Raw genomic sequence first — 25,199 nt, forward strand, 5'->3', positions numbered from 1 at the left:
TGCTGCGCACTGGGGGACCGGGCTTCGGGATCTGGAGGGCACACAACACCGCGCTCAGCGGTCTGGTAAGCCACAGCCGGTCTCCGGTTGTGGACCTCTGTATATTCTCCCTGGGGTTCATTCTCTGCAAAGCCCCCACTCCAGCAGCATGTCTCACACAAGGAGCAAGGCTCCAAAGCTTTATTCTGCATGCACTGCATGTAAGCTCCTGCTGCCTGAGCCGAGCATTTATCCACACTGTGATGGTTGCTCTAACTTGGCGGTGCCACAGCCTGGAGTCTCACCCCTAGTGGTCTCTCAGGCTGCTGCTGCACCTGTGACTGAACCCCCGGCCTGGGTAGAGTCCTTTTCTAGGTCCATATCCCAGTCATTTGCTGAGTCCATGGGACTTTTGTCCAGGACTTTGATGAATATGCATCAGCCCCCTTCACAGGGTGCCTCTAATACTCTTGACAGAGGACTCCTATCCTCTGACCTCCGTCCATCAGAGCTCACGGAGGATTCATCATCTGATCCCAGACCCCGTCCTTCTAAGAGAAGGCGCAGGGTTTCCTCCCCCTCCCCATCCCACGGCTCTGTCTCAAGAGCTGACTCTCAAGATGAGGAGGATGCCCTCACTGGGGGCTCGGAGGCTATGTATCCCATTGATTTCTCTGAGGGTGACTCAGATCTTAGTGATTTGATTGCTTCTATTAATTCTGTGCTGGATCTCAATCCGCCAGTGTCAGAGGAGCAACTCTCTTTGGCAGAAAAACATCAGTTTACCTCGCCTAAGAGAGTGAAGAGTGTGTTCTTTAACCACTCCAGTTTTCAGACCGCTGTGACCAAACCCAGGGCCTGCCCTGACAAACGCTTTCCAAAGCGTGGTTCTGATGACCGGTTTCCATTTCCACCTGAGGTGGTCAAGGAGTGGTTTCACTCCCCAAAGGTAGACCCTCCGGTGTCTAGGCTCTCAGCCCGGACCGTTGTGTCGGTGGCTGACGGCACCTCTCTTAAGGATTCCACTGACCGTCAGATTGACCTTCTGGCCAAATCTGTGTATGAAGCTGCGGGGGCCGCGTTTTCTCCGACTTTTGCAGCAGTGTGGGCTCTCAAAGCCATCTCTGCTTCTCTAGAGGAGATGCATTCCCTCACCAAGGAATCTATGCCTGAGATGGTTACCTTAACTGCTCAGGCTTCAGCTTTTTCATCTTATGCCATGTCTGCCATGCTAGAGGCTGCTCACCGCACTGCGGTGGCTTCAGCTAATTCTCTTGTTATCCGCAGGATTTTGTGGCTTCGAGAGTGGAAGGCAGATGCTTCTTCCAAGAAGTTTCTTGCTGGGCTCCCTTTTGCTGGTTCACGACTGTTTGGTGAACAGCTGGATGAAATCATTAAAGAAGCTACTGGCGGGAAGAGTACTTCCATGCCACAAACCAAGACCAGGAAACCCGCCCAGGGTAGGAATCAATCGAGGTTTCGTTCCTTTCGTTCCTCCAACTGGTCATCCTCTAAGCCTTCCGCCTCGTCCGCTAACTCAGCCAAGGATCAGAAATCCAACTGGCGCCCAAAAGCGCGTCCGCAGAAGACCGCAGGAGGTTCTGCCACTAAGGCAGCTTCCTCATGACTCTCGGCCCGCTCCAGCCACGTCCTTAGTCGGTGGCAGGCTCTCCCACTTTGGCGACGTTTGGTTAAAGCAAGTCTCCGATCAGTGGGTGAGAGACATCATATCTCACGGCTACAGGATAGAATTCTCTTCCAGCCCTCCAAACAGATTTTTTTCTCTCAACTCCCCCCTGCTCCAAGGCCGCCGCCTTCTCACAGGCCGTGGCAGCCTTGCAGGCAAACGGAGTGATTGTCCCAGTTCCCGCTCAGGAACGGTTCAGAGGTTTTTACTCAAATCTCTTCCTAGTTCCAAAAAAGGACGGTACCTTCCGGCCCATCCTGGATCTCAAGCTTCTCAACAAGCATGTCCGGGTGCGGCATTTTCGCATGGAGTCTCTGCGATCAGTCATTGCCTCTATGACCCAAGGGGAGTTCCTGGTGTCCATCGACATCAGAGATGCCTATCTACATGTGCCAATCGCAGTGTCACATCAGCGTTGGTTACGTTTTGCGATAGGAGAGGATCATTTCCAATTCGTGGCTCTCCCCTTCGGGTTAGCCACGGCCCCTCGGGTATTCACCAAGGTCATGGCGGCAGTGATTGCGTTCCTGCACCTCCAGGGGTTAGCAGTGCTTCCCTATCTGGACGACCTTCTGGTCAAGGGTCCATCCAGCGCAGACTGTCAGCGGAGTGTTTCGCTCACTCTCGCCACCCTAGCCCAATTCGGGTGGATTGTCAATCTTCCCAAATCCACTCTGACTCCGACCCAGAGTCTCACGTACCTAGGGATGCAGTTCGAGACTTTGCCGGCACTTGTGAAGTTGCCCTTAATCAAACAGCAGTCTCTCCGGCTAGCGGTGCGCTCTCTCCTGAGGCCCCGCTGTTATTCCCTCAGGCGCCTGATGCAGGTGCTGGGTCAAATGGTGGCTTCCATGGAGGCGGTTCCCTTTGCCCAGTTCCATCTGCGTCCTCTGCAGCTGGACATTCTCCGCTGTTGGGACAAGCGGCCTTCCTCCTTACAGAGGTTAGTGGCTCTGTCGCCACGGACCAGGAGCTCTCTTCAGTGGTGGCTTCGACCCCTCTCCCTGTCCCAAAGGCACTCCTTCCTGGCTCCGTCCTATCCAGCTGGGGAGCGGTACATCTCCACCACAGAGCGCAGGGCACTTGGACTCCGTCCGAGTCAGCCCTTTTAATCAATGTGCTGGAAACCAGACCTGTGCTTCTAGCTCTCCTAGCTTTTCACCACCTGTTGGCGGGCAGGCACATTCGAGTCCAGTCAGACAACGCGACAGCGGTTGCCTACATCAATCACCAAGGCGGGACACGCAGCCGCCTGGCAATGTTGGAGGTCCAACGCATTCTTCAATGGGCGGAGGACTCCAAGTCCACCATATCCGCAGTCCGCGTCCCTGGCGTAGAAAACTGGGAGGCAGATTATCTCAGCCGTCAATCCGTGGATGGTGGCGAGTGGTCCCTGCACCCGGCAGTGTTTCAGTCAATCTGCCGCAAGTGGGGCACTCCGGACGTGGACCTAATGGCATCCCGTCACAACAACAAAGTTCCTGTTTACGTGGCTCGCTCCCACGATCCTCAGGCCTTCGCCGCGGACGCTCTGGTTCAAGACTGGTCCCAGTTTCGTCTGTCCTACGTGTTTCCCCCTCTAGCTCTCTTGCCCAGAGTCCTGCGCAAGATCAGAATGGAGGGCCGTCGAGTCATCCTCATTGCACCGGACTGGCCCAAGCGACCTTGGTATCCAGACCTGCTCCATCTGTCCATAGAGATGCCGTGGCATCTTCCGGACCGTCCAGACCTGCTCTCGCAAGGTCCGTTTTTCCGCCCGAATTCTGCGGCACTCAAATTGACGGCATGGCTCTTGAGTCCTGGATTTTGACGGCTTCTGGTATTCCTCCTGAAGTCATCTCCACTATGACTCGGGCCCGTAAGTCTTCCTCCGTCAAGATCTATCACAGGACTTGGAAAATTTTCCTGTCCTGGTGTCGCTCTTCCGGCCATTCTCCTTGGCCATTCTCGTTGCCGACCCTTCTGTCTTTTCTACAGTCCGGTCTGCAGCTAGGACTGTCCCTCAACTCTCTCAAGGGACAAGTCTCAGCTCTATGAGTGCTGTTCCAGCGGCGTCTCGCCCGGCAGGCTCAGATCCGCACCTTCATGCAAGGTGCGTCTCACATCATTCCGCCTTATCGGCGGCCTTTGGATCCTTGGGACCTTAACTTGGTCCTCACGGTATTGCAGAAACCCCCCTTTGAGCCTCTTAGGGAGGTTTGTTTGTATCGTCTTTCTCAAAAGGTGGCCTTTCTGGTGGCCATAACTTCCCTCAGGAGAGTCTCTGATTTGGCTGCGCTCTCCTCGGAGTCGCCTTTTTTGGTTTTTCATCAAGACAAGGTGGTTCTCCGTCCGACTCCGGACTTTCTTCCTAAGGTGGTCTCTCATTTCCACCTTAACCAGGACATTACCCTACTTTCCTTCTGTCCGGCCCCTGTTCATCGCTTTGAGAAAGCGCTGCATACTCTAGATCTGGTGCGTGCTCTCCGGATTTATGTGGCTCGCACCGCTGCCCTTAGGCGGTGCACCTCTCTTTTTGTGCTAACCACAGGGCGGCGCAAGGGTCTCTCTGCGCTTCTAAGCCGACCTTGGCCCGTTGGATTAGATCGACCATTTCGGACGCCTACCAGAGTACTCAGGTGCCTCCCCCGCCGGGGATCAAAGCACACTCGACCAGAGCTGTTGGTGCCTCTTGGGCTTTTAGGCACCAGGCTACAGGTCAACAAGTCTGTCAGGCTGCCACTTGGACTAGCCTGCATACCTTCTCGAAGCACTACCAAGTGCATGCTCATGCTTCGGCAGATGCGAGCTTGGGCAGACGCATCCTTCAGGCGGCTGTCGCCCACTTGTGAAGTTAGGCTCCGCCTACTTCTTAGTTTTTTCTGTTTATTCCCACCCAGGGACCGCTTTGGAACGTCCCATGGTCTGGGTCTCCCAAAGAAACGATAAAGAAAAAGAGAATTTTGTTACTTACCGTAAATTCTTTTTCTTATAGTTCCGTATTGGGAGACCCAGCTCCTTTCCTGTTGCCTGTTGGAAATTTTCTTGTTCCGTGTGTTATCACCGGCTGTTGTCGTGGACAGAGTCTCCGGTTGTTCCGGTTCTTACTCGGTTCTACTTGTGGGTGGCTATTCTCCTTCAGCTTTTGCACTAAACTGGCTGGGTCTGCTCACCAGGGGGTGTATAAGCTCAGAGGGACGAGCTACACTTTTAAGTGTAGTACTTTGTGTGTCCTCCGGAGGCAGAAGCTAAACACCCATGGAGTGGGTCTCCCAATACGGAACTATAAGAAAAAGAATTTACGGTAAGTAACAAAATTCTCTTTTTTTGTTTTTAGAGGGCGACTGTTTGTTTCCTTCGGGGACAGATTTCCCAAAACCATCAACAGGCGGGAACGCGGAGTGTCGCCTCCCCGTACCCCACCTGTGACGCTGGATCCTGGGCTGTTACTCACTGGATGTCAGGTCTCATGGCACTGATTTTCCAGAGCCCAGAGCAGATGAAAAATTCCTCAGCCCCTCTTGCAGGCTCTGAGTTGATACACGTTCTGCACCAAGTGTGACCAGGCAGCAGGCATCAGACTGCCATCTCCACAGGTGTTGAGGTGAGATCCTTCCGATTTTTCCAGAGCCGCAGAGCAGATGAAAACTTCTTCAGTCCCTCTGGCAGGCTCTGAGTTGATACAAGTTCTGCCAGCAGGCGTCAGACTCTCCACACTGAATTGGAGCAAAGGTCACACTGACTGGATGCACATGAGCTGTGATTGCAGACTCCTGCATAGCATTCCACCTGTGGTGGGGGAGGGGGAGAGCCCCCCAGGACTCAGTGCACCCGCAGCTGCGGTACACTTAAGCTGGAAACACATCTATGCGAGTAAAATCGGTCCGACTAGGCTGAAAAAAAACTCGGCTGATTTTAGTTCACGTTAGGTCCGAGTGCAACGCACGTGCGATGCTTTTTCTGAATAAATTAATGATTTTACTAGCGTGTGTAATGCGTGTGTAATGCATATTTTTTACTATGTCATCTGCCATTCAGCTCTGCTACATAGCCGCAGACGCAGAAAGCCATGCAGCAGAGCTTAATGGCAGATGACAGCAGACACAGACAGAGCCGCACTGTCAGAATGAACTCGGGTGAACTTCACCCGACTTCATTGTCATGCTGCGGTTCTGTCTGTGCCGCGTCCTGATTAGCGGTCACCTGTGAAGGACTCACCGGTGACCGCTAATCCCCTGAGTGACTGAAGTTAGCAGCCCTCTCTCATACTCACCGATCCGCGGCGCTGCACGGCGTTCACACTGCTGCGGCGGCTTTTACTATTTTGAAAAAGTTGGCCGCTCATTAAACAGTTTTATATTCCCTGCTTTCCCCGCCCACAGGCGCCTATGATTGGTTGCAGTGAGACACGCCCCCACGCTGAGTGACAGGTGTTTCACTGCAACCAATCACAGCAGCTGGTGGGCGAGTCTTTACTGTGCAGTGAAATAAATAATTAAAAAAAACGGCGTGCGGTTCCCCCAATTTTAATTCTAGCCAGATAAAGCCATACGGCTGAAGGCTGGTATTCTCAGGATGGGGAGCTCCACGTTATGGGGAGCCCCCCAGCCTAACAATTTCAGCCAGCAGCCGCCCAGAATTGCCGCATACATTAGATGCGATAGTTCTGGGACTGTACCCGGCTCTTCCCGATTTTGCCCTGGTGCATTGGCAAATCGAGGTAATAAGGAGTTAATGGCAGCCCATAGCTGCCACTAAATCCTAGATTAATCATGTCAGGCGTCTCCCCGAGATACCTTCCATGATTAATCTGTAAGTGACAGTAAATAAACACACACACACACACACACACACCTGAAAAAATCATTTATTAGAAATAAAAAAACTAACAAATTCCCTGGTTCACCAATTTAATAAGCCCCAAAAAGCCCTCCATGTCCGGCGTAATCCAGGATGGAACAGCGTCGCTTCCAGCCCTGCTGCATGAAGGTGACAGGAGCTGCAGCAGACACCGCCGCTCCTGTCAGCTCCACGCAGCAAATGAGGTGAGTAGCGCGATCAGCTGAGCTGTCACTGTGATTAATCGCGGCCACCGCTGGATCCAGTGACAGCAGGGAACCTCAGTGACAGCTCAGCTGATCGCGCTACTCACCTCTTGCTGCGTGGAGCTGACAGGAGCGGCGGTGTATTCTGCTGCTCCGGTCACCTTCATGCAGCAAATGCTGGAAGCGACGCTATTGCATCCTGCATTACGCCGGACATGGAGGGCTTTTTGGGGCTTATTAAATTGGTGAACCAGGGAATTTGTTAGTGTTTTTTATTTCTAATGATTTTTTCAGGTGTGTGTGTGTGTTTATTTACTGTCACTTACAGATTAATCATGGAAGGTATCTCGGGGAGACGCCTGATATGATTAATCTAGGATTTAGTGGCAGCTATGGGCTGCCAATAACTCCTTATTACCCCCATTTGCCAACGCACCAGGGCAAATCGGGAAGAGCCGGGTACAGTCCCAGAACTGTCGCATCGAATGTATGCGGCAATTCTGGGCGGCTGCTGACTGATATTGTTAGGCTGGGGGGCTCCCCATAACGTGGAGCTCCCCATCCTGAGAATACCAGCCTTCAGCCGTATGGCTTTATCTGGCTGGTATTAAAATTGGGGGCGACCGCATGCCGGTTTTTCTAATTTATTTATTTCACTGCTCAGTATAGACCCGCCCACCGACTGCTGTGATTGGTTGCAGTGAGATACGCCCCCACGCTGAGTGACAGCTGTCTCACTGCACCCAATCATAGGCGCCTGTGGGCGGGGAAAGCAGGGAATACGAGATTGTTTAATGAGCGGCCGGCTTTTTCAAAATAGTAAAAGCCGCCGCAGCAGTGTGAATGCCGTGCAGCACCGCGCCGGGGAACGGGGAGTATGAGAGAGGAGGGGAAAATGACCGTCAGACTGTGAGAGAGGGACAGAGATGGTGACGGACCGACAGAGAATAGAGACCGAGAGGGAGAGACCGACTGACTGACAGAGAAAATCGCATGTCACTAGGATGGTGTGAGTGCCGTCCCGTGACATCCGATTATTTACACGCTTCCATAGGGAATCATTGAGACAAATGGTCTGAGAAACTCGCAAAAAAGCAGCATGCTGCGATTATTTTTTTTTTTTTTCTCAGTCCGATTTGGACTGAGAAAAAAATTGTAAATGTGAGCTGAATGATTGACTAACGTGTCCTATTCCAATGCGAGTTTTTCTCACATTGCTCTACTGCAAGAAACTCGCAAGTGAGAAGCAGCCCTTAGAGTTTTTTCTGTCCACCATTGTTGTGCAGACCTGGAGGGGGGAAGGAGAGTCCCTTCCCACCATTTTTTTTTTTATATTTTCTCATGCCTTCTTGTCAGAGCTAAGCTTCGTCCCCTCTGACACCCGATAAGAAAGCGCGCGTTACCCTCCTCACACAGGATCTGCAGAGCATTTCTCCCTCTTGTTGTGATCAGAGCCTGTGGGCATCTCTCAGAGCTGGTTTCCTCCTTCCCAGAACTGGGACGCAGGGGGGGGTGTCATCAGGGTTCTGGGTGAGTTATAGACTCACTTGCATATTAGCTCTGCAGAGCATTGCTCCCTCATTACAATCAGAGTTTGTGGCTCATCAGCCAGGGGCTGCAGTCACATGTTTTATGCCTTGCACAACTACAGCAACAACTATAAGACTATTAATGTATACTGCCACGCTGAGCTACTAGGGGATGATAGCACTGCTTCCTTCTGTGAGTCCGGTGCCCCTGTAGCTTACCCCCTACCCCGCCACCACCGCAGCAACCGCTGCCAGCCCAGAGCCTACGGCTCCCAGTCCCCTGGAATGGGCACAGTTCCCAGAACCTGGTGCTGGCTATGCAACATCGTCCTCACACCCCTCGGGGCTCCTGGACAGAACGCAGCCTGATGACACCTCTATAAGAGGGTCCTTCTGATAAGAATCAGCCCTCTGCTTCACCGGCTGCAGATCAGAAAAAGGGCATGACCCCCATGGTTCTCCCTCTGGGGTACATAGATGGGGTTCTCCCTCATGTTCCGCGGTCTCTGAGGAGCCGGAGGAAGGGGAATGATGTTTGTACCGGGATGATTCCTTGGTTTCAACCTCCCCGAGCGATCAAGCTGCGATGGACTCCCTTATTGCAGCAATCAACCAAAACTCTGCATGTGAAATATCTCCCATCCACTACTACTGACCCTTCGGTCTCCTTTTAAAAGGGTGAAGAAACCTCAAAAAAAAAAAGAGCTTTTTGACGCCGCTTCGGTATCCGTAAACTCATGGAGTCCCGTTACCACTTTGGCTTAGCTGTCTCTAAGGGCTGGGCTGATATGGCCTTGGTGGACCCTCACCCAGCTTCCGCCTGCCTGAAAGACCCTCCTGTCTTTTACTTGATGGATCCTCCTTCAAGGACCCGACAGACAGACAAGTGGAGCAGCTCGATCGCTCTGCCTCGAGGCCGTGGGTCCCTCTCCCCTTCCGTGTGGGTCGCACAGGCACCAGGACTACCAGTTTCCCTCAGACCCTCACAGATGTAACAGTTCACATTGCGGCGGCGGCAGAGTACCTCATGCAGGCCTCCCTCGGCGCTGCTACCTGCGCAGTTATTACCACCTCAAATACCATAGCCATCCGTAAGGCCCTCTGGTTCCGATAATGGAGAGCGGACTCTGTCTCTAAGAAGCCTCTCACAGTACTCTTTTTCCAGACCGATGGTTTGCCAATCGTCTGGCAAGCCTCTTCTTCTTTTTTTTTTTTTTTGTCTGACGCCACGGGAGGAAAAGAGTACCTCACTCCCCCAACTCTAGCCCAGGATGTTTTTTACTAGACACGCAGGGCCCGACCTTCTCAGCCCTCCCCGAATCCACCTCGTCCTGGCAGTCTAGACCAGCGTTCCCCAACTCCAGTCCTTGAGGGCCGTCAACAGTGCATGTTTTCAGCATTGCATGGGTGTTGGAATCATAAACTGTGCAGGTGATTAAATTATCACATGTGCAATACTAAGAAAATCCTGAAAACATGCACTGTTGGCGGCCCTTGAGGACTGGAATTGGGGACCCATGGTCTAGACAAAGACCGAGGAGTCTCGTCATCCTCCATCTGGGCCGCCACCTCAGACCACAAATGGGTGTGATACCTTGTGTCTTCCGGTTACCACATTGAATTCTGGACCCTATCCCCTGGTCAGTCTTTTCTCTCAAATCCCCCCCCAAAGGCTCCAAAACACCACGAGGCCTTATCCTCAGCGATCCATTCCCTCCAAACGGCGGGGGTGATGGTACCTGTTCTGGACGGCGAGCGGTTCAAGGCCTTCTATTCTAACCTCTCGTGGTCTCCAAAAAAGGACGGGTCAGTTCGTCCCATCCTGGACCTCTAACACCTGAGCAAACATGCACGTAAGGAGATTCAGAATGGACTTCCTAGGGTCCATTATTACCTTTATGGTCGGAGAATTCCTTGCCTCCCTAGCTATCAGAGACGCGTACCTGCACATACCCATCGCTACAGCTCACCAAAAGTTCCTCCGCTTCATGGTTCAGGACTTTTTTTTTTTTTTTTTTTATTTGTGGCCCTACCCTCGGCTCTGCTACCGCACCAAGGGTCTTAACTAAGGTCATGGCGGCCACCATGAGTGCTCTTCACGCCAGGAGAGTGGCTGTTCTGCCTTGCTTGGATGACCTCCTCATCAAGGGCTCAACCAGCGTGCAGATCTCTGTGGGCACCCTATCCCGCTTAGGGCGGCTTCTGACTCCAGTCAAATCATCCCCGGTCGCGTCAAAATCCGTCACCTCCCTGGGCATGTCCCTGGACACTCTTCGGGGCTTGATATTTCTCCCTCAAGTCAAGGCGACCGCTCTACAAGAAGCGGTACACTGCCCTCTACGTTCTTCTCTCGCTCCATACGATTCAGTATGAGAGTGCTAGGTAGGATAGCGGCGGCTATAGAGGCAGTGCTGCTCGCTTAGCCACACCACCGCCCACTGCAGCTTACGCTTCTAGCTGCCTGGGACAAGAGCCCCTTTTCCTTGGACGAACTTTTCACCTGACACCTTCAGTCAGGTATGCGCTTTGCTGGTGGCTTCAGTCCTCTTCCATATCGAGGAGGAGTTTTTGTCCCCCAAGTGGACTGGCTACTCCTGACTACGGACGCCAGCCTCTTAGTCTTGGGAGCAGCGTACTGGCTTCACACTGCTTCGGGACGTTGGACACCCCAGGAGTCTTCCCTTCCCAGAAATCATCCTGAAAATCAGCACGATCTTCATGCGCTCAGGTCATTATCCCCCCCTTCTGCTAGCAGGTCGTTTGATTCGGGTCCAATTGGACAATGCAACAGCTGTGGCCTATGTCAATCGGCAGGGAGGTACCAGCAGCAAGACAGCTTATCTCGAGGTCCTCAGGATCCTCACCTGGGCCTAATCGACGGGGGTCCGTGTTTTTCAGCGTTACACATACCGGGAGTAGAGAACTGGGCGGCGGACCTTCTAAGTCGCCAAGGCCTGGCCGCCGGAGAGTGGTTTCTCCACCCAGAAGTGTTCCCAGACATCTGCACTCACTGGAGTACACCAGACATGAATCTAATGGCCTCAAGGTTGAACGCAAAGGTAAGCGCGTTCTTAGCCAGGTCACGTGATCCACAGTCCATTGGCGCGGATGCTCTAGTCTCCTGAAATTGTTTCCGTCTGCCTTGCATGTTTTTCGCCTCCGCCCCTGCTGCTGCGAGTAATCAGGAAGATCAAGGCAGAAGGAGTCCCGGTGATACTAATAGCACCGGACTAGCCCAGGTGCGCCTGGCATGCTGAATTAGTACAATTGCTCATGGCGCCTCGTAAGCATCCCAGACCTGCTGACCCAAGGGCCCATTTCTCATCAGAACTCCAGAGCCCTGAAGCTGACGGCCTGGCCATTGAGACCTGGACTTTAAAAAGAGGGAGATTCTCTCCTGCGGTCATCTCCACCATGTACAGTGCCCGAAATCCGGCCTTCATCCCATATTTACCACCGTACGTGGAAAACTTTCCTTTCCCAGTGCAGGGAATCTAATGTCCAACCTATGCCTCTGGCGATCCCCAGAATTCTTGATTTTTTTTTTTTTTTTTTTTGCTGTCAGGTTGCAAAAGGGGTTGGCCCTCAGCTCCCTTAAGGGGCAGGTTTCATCTCTCTCAATATTCTATCAATACCGCCTAGCTTGCAATCCGCAAGTCAAGACTGTCCTCAAGGGTGTTTCCCATCTAGTTTCCCTGTATAAACGGTCGCTGGACCCATGGGACCTCAATCTCGTTTTGGAGGGTATCCAGAGGTCCCCTTTTGAACTTCTTAAGGAATCTTCTCTTGCTCTTCTCTCCTGGAAGGTAACATTCTTAGTGGCGATTACGTCCATCAGACAAGTTTTGGAACTGGCAGCACTCTCTTGCCGCAAACCCTTTCTGATCTTTCATCAGGACAAGGTGGTTCTACACCCCCTTCCGGATTTTCTTTTGAAGGTTACTTCCCCGTTTCATATGAACGAGGGCATTGTTCTGCCTTCCTTTTGTCCACACCCAGTCCATAGGGTGGAAAGGGTTCTATATTCGCTAGACCTTGTGAGGACTCTCAGATATTACGTACCCAGGACAGCCCCTTTAGGGACATACTTAAGCAAGCATTGTTGACCTTAGGGAGATCAACATATCCACTGCGGAGACACCATCACGTGTTTCTCAACGCAGTGATTCTAGAGCATTGCCCCCTGGGAAGTATGCAAATAAGAAAGCCGCGGAGACACCATCACGTGTTTCTCAACGCTGGCAGGAAACTAGCCAGGTCTTTCACCGGGAAGGAACAACCACGGGAAGGGCAGTCTCCAGTCAAGGAGACCACCTATACCAAACATGGTATCCATCCACAGACAGCCGTTTCGGGGTATTTGCCCCTCATCAGTGTGGAGTAGGAATCTGGCTAGTGGGGGCAATGCCTAGTATAAGACTACTTAAGCAAGCATTGTTGACCTTAGGGAGATCAACATATCCACTGCGGAGACACCATCACGTGTTTCTCAACGCAGTGATTCTAGAGCATTGCCCCCTGGGAAGTATGCAAATAAGAAAGCCGCGGAGACACCATCACGTGTTTCTGTAGTTTCCTGCCAGCGTTGAGAAACACGTGATGGTGTCTCCGCGGCTTTCTTATTTGCCTTTAGGGACATAGACTCCTTGTTCGTCATTCTTGAAAGGCCTAAGAAAGGAGAGACAGTTTCATGGGCAATGCTGGCTCGCTGAATTCGCTCTGCGATCCAGGAGGTCTACCACTTGCAACTCAAGCCCATTCCTAGTGGGCTGCGGACTCATTCCACGCGAGCAGTTGGCGCCTCTTGGGCCATTAGGCATCAGCCTTCAGTGGAACAGAGGTGTAAGGCTGCGACCTGGTGTTGCCTACGTACTGTTTTAAAGCATTACTGAGTCCATACCCAGTCTTCAGCTGAGGCGAACCTAGGTAGGAAAATTCTGCAAACTATAGTGGAGTACCTATCTCAGTAGTCGCTCCTGGCTATCTGGGACTGGTTCCTAGTCCTTGGGTTGCGTTGTTTGTTTACCCACCCATGGACTGCTTTAGGACGTCCCATGGTCCTGTGTCCCCCAATGAGGCGTCAGGGAAAAACGGATTTTTGTGTACTCACAGTAAAATCGTTTTCTCTTAGCCATCATTGGGGGACACCGCACCCTCCCTTTTGCCCTTTTGGGCCTTAGCTTTTTTCTGTCTCGGTACTTTTTTGTTATGAGTATTCACTCACGGTTTTTTGTTACTTGTACTAAAACTGAAGTAGCCTGGCTGGGCCAGGGGGTGTATACTGCAGTGGAGGAGCTGACATCTTTGCATCTACTTAGTGTCCTCCTATGGATAAGCAGCATAACACCCATGTTCTGTGTCCCCCAATGATGGCTAAGAGAAAACGATTTTACGGTGAGTACACAAAAATCCGTTTTTTTATTTTTCCATCAATCGTATGTTCATGAAGGGTTTAAGGATCACTGTTCCCTGATTTGTATGGTGCTAAAATATAATTCTTACGGTCATTGCAGTGACAATGTCAGCATGATGCAGACAACATTAATATCAGATGGTTGAAGGTTTCTCAAGCTCAACTGGCAATGCTCAGCTTATAGCCTGGTATGACACTTTCTTAAAAGGGATTGTCCACTTTTCAGGGCTCAATTTTATTTCATTAGAATTGACTTTAAGCAGAAAATAAATTGTCTTTTCCCGGTCAGTGAGGTCACTCATGTCCTTGCAGGGTGGCAGCTTAATAGTCACTGACCTATGGGATACATCCCGGCTACTATTCGCCTGATCTCAGCCCTTGATTGCAGCCACAGAGGTAAGCATGGGCTGATTTTGAAGCTTAAACTCACCAGTGTAGTCATAACTGAGTAAGTTAGAGGATCGAGACTTATGACATAATTGTGCCTCCATATTCTTCTGCATGTTTCTGTTGAGATGGAATTAAAGTTGGGATCTGAGTTATAATTATATCTGGACTCTGGATAAATCTAAAATAAGAAGCGCTGATAGTGTAACACCAGATCACAAGTGCAGTATATACAGGAGATATACACTCACCTATTTTGGTTGTGAGAGTCACAACTATTGATAAGCATAAGATAATGGCGTCTGCTGCAGCCCCATGTGGATGAGCATTCAAAATGGAGTAGAGAAGGGGTTAATGCTGCACATCAGCCAAATGAAATTGTAGAGATGTTGATGATGAATCTTTTTTTTTTTTTTTTTTTATTTAATCGGTCTACACGTTTCGAGGTCGAAACCTCTTCAGGACCTGAGGAAGAGGTTTCGACCTCGAAACACGTAGACTGCTGAAATAAAAAAAGATATATTAATCATCAACATCTCTACAATTTCATTTGGCTGATGCGTGGCGTTAACCCCTTTTCTACTCCATTTTGAATGCTAAAAATTTGAGGAAGCATATGATTTTGGTAGACATCGCAATTGGGGAACAAAAAAATGTAGAGTTTTAAATATCTAGCCAGATGGGTCAAAACAGGAATTTCCCTGACATATACCTCAGGCAGTCTGGCCTTCACTGGAATCTTAGGAGTACTCCACCAGGGAGTTATCTACGTCTTGTGTAGAAATGGCCAACGCCTCTCTCGAGCAGATTTGTAGGGCAGATACGGGCTCTTCACCATACACCCTTTTAGGCACTATAAGGTGGACTTGGTGTTTGCTGCCCTTGCTTTTGGGAGGAAAATTATGCACTTGGTGGTCCCTCCCTAGGGAATTCCTCTGTAATCTCTCTCCATGGTATTGTTGTACGAAAGGGAAAAATTGCCTAGAAGTTCCAGAACACACGATAGCACCCTTCTTTATTCCCTCCCTCATTTTTTCTCTTCTATGGTGATATGTTCTGTATTTGACTCACTGGATGTCACTGGAAAAAAATAGTGTACATATGTATATGGGGAGTAGGGAAGTTATTATACAGATGTATAATAACTATATAACGTCACAGGAAGATGTCACTCACCTCTCCGCCCCATTGCGTTCCGTGCTGGATTTCGGCTCCGTGCGCATGACCCCAGAGTTTGGGGCATGTACACTATGAAGCCAGGTGTACGCGTCCTGGCTTCAAACTGAAGTAGTGCGCATGACTGAACCTCTGGGGTCATGTGCACTGACCTGAAATCCCCCGTCAGACGCAATGGCAGCGGAGAAGTGAGTGAGATCATTCTCTGATGCTGCGCTTTCATTAGCATGATAGCACACCCACAGGGATGTATAAACATGCTAATGGGGCCAACTAGCCAGGGGAACTAACGCCCAGGGGACTAGTGCTCTCGCTCATTAGCATACGGTAAAAAAAAATCTTAATTTTTCTAAAGATCTCTTTATCTATGCTAGTGTATACAGGGACGGTTATGCAGGGATTAGCAATATGCACCCAGAATTTCAGATTTCTTCAGCGCTCTATTGGGAGACCCAGACGATTGGGGTATAGCTACTGCCTCCGGAGGCCACACAAAGCACTACACTAAAAAGTGCAAGGCCCCTCCCCTTCTGGCTATACCCCCCCGTGGTATCACGGGTTCTCCAGTTTTCAAGCTTTGTGCGAAGGAGGTCAGACATCCATGCATAGCTCCACAGATTTTAGTCAGCAGTAGCTGCTGACTATTTCGGATGGAAGAAAAGAGGGCCCATATAGGGCCCCCAGCATGCTCCCTTCTCACCCGTTGATGGTGTTGTAAGGTTGAGGTACCTATTGCTGGTACGGAGGCTGGAGCCCACATGCTGCTTTCCTTCCACATCCCCCTGGGGGGCTCTGAGGAAGTGGGATCCTGCCGGCCTCAAAGCTCTGACGCCGGGCTCCATCCACAGACCCATTTGAACCTGCTGGATACGGAGCTGGAGTACCGTTCAGGGACATGGCCCTGCACCATTACAGGTACTCTGTGTCCCCGTACACACAGGCACAGCACACTCCAGACTTGCTGGGTGTGCTAGTGCGCCGGGGACAGTAAAGGGTTACAGTCACTGCAGCTTTGCTGAGTGACTTTGTGTATTGGGAACTACCGCGCCGGACGCTCCGGGAGCGGCGGCGCGGCTGGGACTTGTAGTTCGCCGGGGACTGGGCGCCGATCTTGCTTTTACGGCGGCGGCGCTTATAAATCCAGTCCCCGGCTTCTGCGGCCTAGTGCCGCTTCGTTCCCGCCCCCTCCCTGTCACTCAGGGAAGGGGACAGACGCTGAGCAATCAGCAGCGCCGAGGGCTGGAGCCTTATTTACATGCTCCAGCCCTCTCACTGCACACTGTCGGACGCCGGATTCCCGCTCTGACTTGGGGCACGCCCACGGCCCGCCCCTCCTCACACGAGCTGGGGAAGACGCCGGCAGCCATTACTGCAGTCCGAGCTCGGACTTTCGGCAACCAGGCAGGACGGTGGCGACCATACACCCGCTTATAGGCGGGCGGTAAGCGGCACACATAGTGCTGACCCCAATATATACTGCAGTGTGTACATGTGTATTTTAACTGCATAGGTCGCTATATGCCCGCTTGGAGAGCGACACATCAGCAGCAGGAAAGCAGGTGTGCTAAGGCACAGGCTTTCTAGGCTGCTTGTATTGCACGTACTGAAGTGTTCATTTGTGTTTATGCTTGTATGCTATACACTGCACTGTACAGTCGCTAGTCTTAGCTATATTCTCCTGGAATGGCTAGACTACAGCAGCAGAAAACCAAGGGTGCTGGGGCACAGGTTTTTTTCTATGCTGCTTGTATTGCATGGGCTGCAGTGTGCATTTGTACTTGTGCTTGTATGCTATACATTGCACTGTATGGTCACTCTTCTGGGCTATATTCCCCTAGATGACTTGTCTACAGCAGCAGAAGAGCAGAGGTGCCAGGGCACAGGCTTCTATGCTGCTTGTATTGCTTGTGCTGCAGTGTTCATTTGTACTTTATGCTTGTATGCTATACATTGCACTGTACGGTCACCAATCTTGGCTATATACTTCTAGATGGCTAGTCGGCAGCGGCAAAAAAGCAACACAGATTTTCAGTGCTGTTTTTACTACATGGGATGCTGTTCATGACACCGTCCCATTGTGTGCATGCTCCCCTGTAGCACTTCGTCTGCCGGGGTCTCTAGCACTTCGTCTGCCGGGGTCTCTACTAGTCGTGGCCAAAGAAACCACCTGTCATCCCTGTCCAAGGACAGGGACGGAGTTGCAGTTTCGACAGATATATTGTCATAAGATAGAGACTTGCAGTCCAGACAGGCCATGGGCAATCTTCCTGACCAACCTCATTTGGAACGGGGGGTCCCAGGAGGACTCTCTGTATGATAAGGCAGCTCTCCAGGACTTTGATCCTGACATCGCTATCAATCCGGATACACCGGATGGTAACGCCATACGGAATGATCCTATAGCGTCCATCAATGGAAGGTTGGATCTTTCTCCCTCAGCTCCCCCAGTGGAGGAGTCAGCTTCACAGCAGGAGAAGTCCCTTTTCAGTATCTCAAACGGATATTGAGTATTTTTCTGGCCACGCTGACTTCAGAGAAGCAGTCCAGAAACACCACGCTTACCAGATAAGCGTCTTCTCCAAACGTTTTTAAGATACACGTTATCCCTTTTCCCCTGACGTGGTCAAGCGCTGGACCCAGGGTCCAAAGGTGGATTCTCCAATCTCCAGGCTTGCGTCTAGAGCCATAGTTGCACTGGAGATGGGGCTTCACTTAAAGATGCCATTCACAGACAGATGGACTCTGGTTGAAATCTGTCTAGGAGGCTATCGGCGTGTCGGTTGCTCCGGCATTCACAGCCGTATAGGCAACCTAACCTTTTCAGCTGTTCTTGCGCAGCTGGCCTTGAGCACATGTACATCTGTACCGCAGAGGCGTCCGTAACTCCGCAATGTCTGCACTGCGACTTACCCTATTAATGCTGTCCTAAAAGTACAGTCGAGGTTTCGGTCCTTCCCAAGCTCGGGCAGGTCCCAATTGTCCTCGTGCAAAAGGGCTACAAACCCTCAGACGGGCTCAGATTCCGGCCGGGTTCAATCACGCCCAAGGAAGGCAGCCGGAGGAACCGCTACCAAGGCGGTCTCCTCATGACTCTCAGCTCTCTCTCTCTCCGCATCCGCGGTTGATGGCAGACTCCCCCGCCTTTGGCGACATTTAGCTGCCACAGGTCACAGACCGGTGGGTGACGGACATTGTGCTCACGTGCACAGGACAGTGTTCTGTTCTCGTCCTCCGACTCCATTCTTCAGAACGGCCCCACCTCCCCACCGAGCAGATGCCCTGCTGCAGGCGGTGGACGCTCTAAGAGCAGAAGGAGTGGTGATCCCTGTCCCCCCTCAGGAACGAGGGCGAGGGTTTGTACTCCAATCTCTTTGTGGCTCCAAAAAAGGACGGCTCCTTCTGTCCTGTTCTGGACCTAAAACCGCTCAATAAGCATGCGAACGCCAGGCGGTTCCGGATGGAATCCCTCCGATCCGTCATTACCTCAATGTCTCGAGGAGACTTCCTTGCCTCAACAGACATCAAAGATGCCTATCTCCACGTGCCAATTGCTACGGAGCACCAACGTTTTTCTACGTTTTGTGATAGGAGACGACCATCTTCAGTTCGTAGCTCTGCCATTCGGTCTGGCGACAGCCCCACGGGTGTTCACCAAGGTCATGGCAGCAGTGGTAGCAGTCTTGCACTCTCAGGGACACCCGGTGATCCCTTACTTGGACGATCTACTCGTCAAAGCACCCTCCCTCGAGGCATGACAACGCAGCCTGAATGTTACGCTGGAGACTCTCCAGACTTTCGGGTGGATCATCAATTTGGCAAGGTCAAATCGGTCACCGACTCAATCACTAACGTATCTCGGCATGGAGTTCACACTCTATCAGCGATAGTGAAGCTTCCGCTGAACAAGCAGCGTTCACTGCAAACAGAGGTGCAGTCTCTCCTTCAAGGCCAGTCGCACCCCTTAAGGCGCCTCATGCACTTCCTAGGGAAGATGGTGGCAGCCATGGAGGCAGTTCCCTTTGCGCAGTTTCATCTGCGCCAACTGCAAGGGGACATTCTCCGCCAATGGGACGGGCAGTCAACCTCCCTGGACAGGAAAGTCTCCCTTTCCCAGACGGCCAAGGACTCTCTGCAATGGTGGCTTATTCCCACCTCATTGTCACAGTGAAGATCCTTCCTACCCCCATCCTGGGCAGTGGTCACGACAGATACGAGTCTGTCAGGGTGGGGAGCAGTTTGTCTCCGCCACAGGGCTCAGGGGACGTGGACTCAGCAGGAGTCCACCCTTCAGATCAATGTTCTGGAAATCGGGGCAGGGTATCTTACCCTACTAGCTTTCCAGCAGTGGCTAGAAAGAGAGCAGATCCGAATCCAGTCGGACAACTCCACAGCGGTGGCATACATCAACCACCAAGGAGGGACGCGCAGTCGGCAAGCCTTCCAGGAAGTCCGGCGAATCCTCATGTGGGTGGAGGACACAGCATCCACCATATCCGCAGTTCACATCCCGGGCGTAGAAAACTGGGAAGCAGACTTCCTCAGTCGCCAGGGTATGGACGCAGGGGAATGGTCCCTTCACCCGGACGTGTTTCAGGAAATCTGTCGCCGCTGGGGGGTGCCGGACGTCGACCTAATGGCGTCTCGGCACAACAACAAGGTCCCGGCATTTATGGCACGATCGCGCGATCACAGAGCTCGGGCGGCAGATGCCTTAGTGCAAGATTGGTCGCAGTTCCGGCTCACATATGTGTTTCCACCTCTGGCACTCTTGCCCAGAGTACTGCGCAAAAAATCAGATCCGATTGCAGCCGCGTCATACTCGTCGCCCCAGACTGGCCGAGGAGATCGTGGTACCCGGATCTGTGGCATCTCACGGTCGGCCGACCGTGGTCACTACCAGGCTGGCCAGACTTACTGTCCCAAGGGCCGGTTTTCTATCGGAATTCTGCGGCCCTGAACCTGACTGTGTGGCCATTGAGTCCTGGATCCTATCGTCAACAGGATTATCCCAAGGGGTCGTTGCCACCATGAAACAGGCTAGGAAGTCCACCTCTGCTAAGATCTACCACAGAACGTGGAAGATTTTCTTAACCTGGTGCTCGGCTCAGGGAGTGTCTCCCTGGCCATTTGCATTGCCTACTTTTCTTTCCTTCCTGCAATCGGGGTTAGAAAAGGGCTTGTCGCTCGGCTTCCTTGAGGGGGAAGTCTCGGCACTATCCGTGTTTTTTCAGAAGCGTCTAGCACGTCTTTCTAAGGTGCGCACGTTCCTACAGGGGGTCTGTCATATCGTACCCCCGTACAAGCGGCCGTTAGATCCATGGGATCTCAACAGGGTATTAGTTGCTCTCCAGAAGCCGCCTTTCGAGCCTCTGAAGGAAGTTTCCTTTCTCGCCTGTCACAGAAGGTGGCGTTTCTCGTTGCGATCACATCGCTTCGGCGAGTGTCTGAGCTGGCAGCTCTGTCATCCAAGGCTCCCTTCCTGGTGTTCCACCAGGACAAGGTAGTGCTGCGCCCCATTCCGGAGTTTCTCCCTAAGGTCGTATCCTCATTTCATCTTAATCAGGATATATCCTTGCCTTCCTTTTGTCCTCATCCGGTTCACCGGTATGAAAAGGACTTACGTTTGTTAGATCTGGTGAGAGCACTCAGACTCTACATTTCCCGCACGGCGCCCATGCGCCGTTCCGATGCACTTTTTGTCCTTGTCGCTGGTCCGCGCAAGGGGTTGCAGGCTTCTAAAGCCACCCTGGCTCGATGGATCAAAGAACCAATTCTAGAGGCCTACCGTTCTGCGGGGCTTCCGGTTCCTTCAGGGCTAAAAGCCCACTCAACCAGAGCCGTGGGTGCGTCCTGGGCATTACGACACCAGGCTTCGGCTCAACAAGTGTACCAGGCAGCTACCTGGTCCAGTCTGCACACTTTCACCAAGCATTATCAGGTGCATACCTATGCTTCGGCGGATGCCAGCTTAGGTAGAAGAGTCCTGCAGGCGGCAGTGACACCCCCGTAGGGGAGGGCTGTTTTGCAGCACTAACATGAGGTATTTCTTTACCCACCCAGGGACAGCTTTTGGACGTCCCAATCGTCTGGGTCTCCCAATAGAGCGCTGAAGAAGAAGGGAATTTTGTTACTTACCGTAAATTCCTTTTCTTCTAGCTCTTATTGGGAGACCCAGCACCCGCCCTGTTGTCCTTCGGGATGTTTTTGTTGTTTGCGGGTACACATGTTGTTCATGTTGAACGGTTTTTCAGTTCTCCGATGTTACTCGGAGTTAATTTGTTTAAACCAGTTATTGGCTTTCCTCCTTCTTGCTTTGGCACTAAAACTGGAGAACCCGTGATACCACGGGGGGGTATAGCCAGAAGGGGAGGGGCCTTGCACTTTTTAGTGTAGTGCTTTGTGTGGCCTCCGGAGGCAGTAGCTATACCCCAATCGTCTGGGTCTCCCAATAAGAGCTAGAAGAAAAGGAATTTACGGTAAGTAACAAAATTCCCTTCTTTATTTGCACTTGTTAAAAGTATGAAGATTGTCCTGGCTTCCAGAGGCGCAGAATGTCTCAAAACCACTGGGGGTGAAAGGGTTAAAGGGAACCTGTCACCTAGAATATGCGTTCTGACCTATCAGCAGGCGCATGTGTTCCCTAATTACACCTCCCTACCCATCCCTGTGTTATAAAATTGTATAATATGAAAGTAATAAACGTTTTATTACCTTCATATTTCCTATGTAAATTAGAGAGATTCTGGGCACAGGGGCGGCGCCTTGCCCCTGCATACTTTCCATGGTATTACGCCCCTGTGGGCATGATACCATGGAGTCACATGAGGGACGTCACCGTCGCTCATTCTATCCTGCGCGCGTTTACACTTACTATCGCGGCAGGCTTCTCTTCCGGGTTCTCCTTGTCAGTATCAAACGCGCACTGCGCATATGCAATGCGCGTCTGAAGCCGGCGTGTGAACACCTGGAAAAGGCGGCTGCCACAATGCGCGCAGGATAGAATGAGCAACGGGGACGTGATACCACGGAAAGTATGCAGACATCCATAGGGCAAGGCGCCGCCCCTGTGACCAGAAGCTCTCTAATTTACATAGAAGTCTAAAGGTAATAAAATGTTTTACTTTCATATTATACAATTTTACAACACAAGGATGGGTAGGGAGGTGTAATTAGGGCACAGATGCGTCTGCTGATAGGTCAGAACACATATTCTAGGTGACAGGTTCCCTTTAATAGATTTTGAGATTGTGAAATATCTTGATTTAGGAATTTCGAAGGTTTTATCAACTGTTATAAATGATTCCTGTATTGTGTGTTTTTACGTGAACATGCCCATGTAACCCAAATACAGAACGTTTGCAGTCTTGTGCACTAGCTTTGTGTTGGGTGACTTGAATCTTTATGATAGTAACTCGTTCCTGCACAGTTTTTAGTGTTTGGACATTTATTTTTCTGTTTTTACAGATTAGAGTTCTGTTAATAGAACTGGAAGAAGCCAGAGGAAACCATGTTCAGAGAGAGGACGATGTCAGCTCTGCTAATATCAGCAGCTCGTCTGAAGTCATCACGCAGCACTTGGTCACTTTCAGAAGCATTGATGAGCTCCAGGAGCAGAACCAGAGATTGCTAGTTGCATTGAGAGAGCTGGGTGAAGCCAAGGAAAAAGAGGAGCAAGAAGCCGCTGCCGCACAGTAAGCCTCTGACATGTTACCTGAGACGTGCTATACACTCACTTGCTGTTACTTTGTATGTATGGTCCATTTATTTTCTGAAATCCATGGTTTCAGATCACATTTAACCAGGATGCAGCAAATATTGAGGCGTCTTTTGGAACATATTGTCCGGTATAACTGACTTGAAGACTTCCTCTGGCACATCTCAGTAAGGCCGGTGTCACACTTGCGAGTGACTTGCGTCACATCACCCGGCACGACCTCCCGCTCTCTGGACAGGAGCATAGAAATACATGCACCTGCACGCTCTTATCCAGAGAGCGGCAGGGTGTGCCGGGTAATGTGACGTGAGTCACTCGCAAGTGTGACATTGGCCTAATACAGCTGTGAGCTAAACATGGAGATAAAAACTTCTGTCATGTCATTAATAGATATACAGATATGAAATTCTCGTACATGGCAGATTTCATACAAACACCAACTAATTGGCCTGAACAAAGCCACATGACCCTTGTTGTGATTTCATAGAGGTGTAGTATTTCAGATGCTAATTAGCAAACATCTGCCCCAGCAGCTTTGGACTAAAGGCCCCTTTACACCCCCCTGAGACTTTCTAGCGATCCCACCAGCGATCCCAACCTGGCCGGGATCGCTACAAAGTCTCTGAGTCGCTGGTGAGCTGTCAAACAGGCATACCTGGAAAACAATGCAACAGCAATACGGACCTGCAGAACAACCTAGCTGGTCATTAGGGACGTTGTAAAGCAGCTTTCTCTATCGCTTTCATTGGGGGACACAGGACCATTGGACCATGGGTGTATGCTGCTGTGACTAGGAGGCTGACACTAAGTGAACATAAAAAGAGTTAGCTCCTCCCTGGCAGTGTACACCCCGAGCCGGAGGAGGAACTATGCCAGTTTTTTGCTTAGTGTCGTAGGAGGCTGAAGTGGGCCCATATCTCTGTGGGCCAACCTCAGCCTAGGCTATTGCGTTTTTTTTCGGGCTATACGGCGCCGCTCAGCATTCTCATCATTCTACATTTTTTATCTCTTCTGCAGGGTTAAAGACCTTGCTTCAGAGAGAACTCTCGCCCCAGGGTTGCCTGAGGGCTCGAGACGCCAGGCCCTATCCCCCTCCTGCCCCATGGTACCACCCCAGGGGCTGATTGGGGACCGATATTAGTTTTAAGGGCACACACTCCCCGTCGACCCCCATGGTACCGTCCCAGGGGGTGTTTCTGGTGGAGGTGAAGAGGAATCCCTGAGGATGTCAGACTGTGACAGCGCAGGAGCACTCACATCAAGGGGTCCTCTGTCACCAGGCCTACCCCAGCGTTCACCTGATACCATGGGCCCAGGCTTAGGATCTGGCACTGCAGCGCAGGAGCGCTCCACAGTCTCCAAGGCCCGAGTGCCACTCGTCTCCGAGACCGTCTGATGATTCAGGGGAAGAGTCGGATGCAGCCTCCCTGCTGGACTCTGATCAGGCAGCCGATGTCAGGCGTATGGTGGACAGCCTGGTCGACGCGGTGAATACAACGCTGAAGCTACAGCCGGACTCTGCAACCGCCAAGAGCTCACAGGTATCTTTCAAACGACTTAAATGTGTTCACAGGTATTTCTGCGATCATCCGGAGTTCACTGAGATCTTGCGCAAGCACAGACAGCAACCAGACAGGACGTTCAACAACGGTAAGTCGATTGATTTACACTATCCCTTCCCCGAGGATCTCAGGAAGGAATGGGCGGGCTCACCGGTGGTCGACCCTCCGGTCTCCCGCCTGACCTCGCATACAGTTCTATCTCTGCCGCAGGGAACATCGCTACGTGATGCCACGGACCTGAACATCGAGAGATTCGCCCGTTCGGCTTTTGAGGCGGCAGGCGCGGCCCTGTCACTGGCCGCCGCCGCCGTCTGGGTAGCTAAGGCCATGGTGACCTGGGCCGACACCCTCCGCAGAGGCCTTCGCTCGCAGTCTGGCGATCCCGAGCTCGTCAACATGGCGGCACAGATTGCCCTGGCGGGTGAGTACATCATTAACGCATCTCTTTCTACAGCCAATTGCGCAGCACAAGCGGCCAGCAACACGGTGGCTATCCGCCGAGCGGTCTGGCTCAGAGCCTGGAATGCAGACGCGGCTTCAAAGAAATCCCTTACCGCCTTCCCGTTTGCAGGAGGCCGACTGTTTGGGGACAGGCTCGACCAGATTATCGCCGAGGCTACGGGAGGAAAGAGCACCTCCCTTCCCCAACTGAGACCAAGGCGTATCCCGCGCCGCCAGCCGACCTCAGGTTTTTGCCCTTTTCGCAGCTTCAGTTCCCCGACACAGCC

General features: G+C 51.7%; 1 protein-coding gene across 1 annotated transcript in view; it reads left to right on the top strand.

The window, feature by feature from the left end:
- TPR (translocated promoter region, nuclear basket protein) overlaps positions 1–25,199 on the top strand; it is a 481,409-nt gene that overhangs the window by 142,415 nt on the left and 313,795 nt on the right. The window contains exon 14 of the mRNA XM_075322004.1: positions 22,660–22,886. Coding sequence (XP_075178119.1) covers positions 22,660–22,886 — 227 coding nt within the window. The remainder of the gene's footprint in view (positions 1–22,659; positions 22,887–25,199) is intronic.

Source organism: Anomaloglossus baeobatrachus, chromosome 8 (genome assembly GCF_048569485.1).
Source record: "Anomaloglossus baeobatrachus isolate aAnoBae1 chromosome 8, aAnoBae1.hap1, whole genome shotgun sequence".
Classification (NCBI taxonomy): domain Eukaryota; kingdom Metazoa; phylum Chordata; class Amphibia; order Anura; family Aromobatidae; genus Anomaloglossus; species Anomaloglossus baeobatrachus.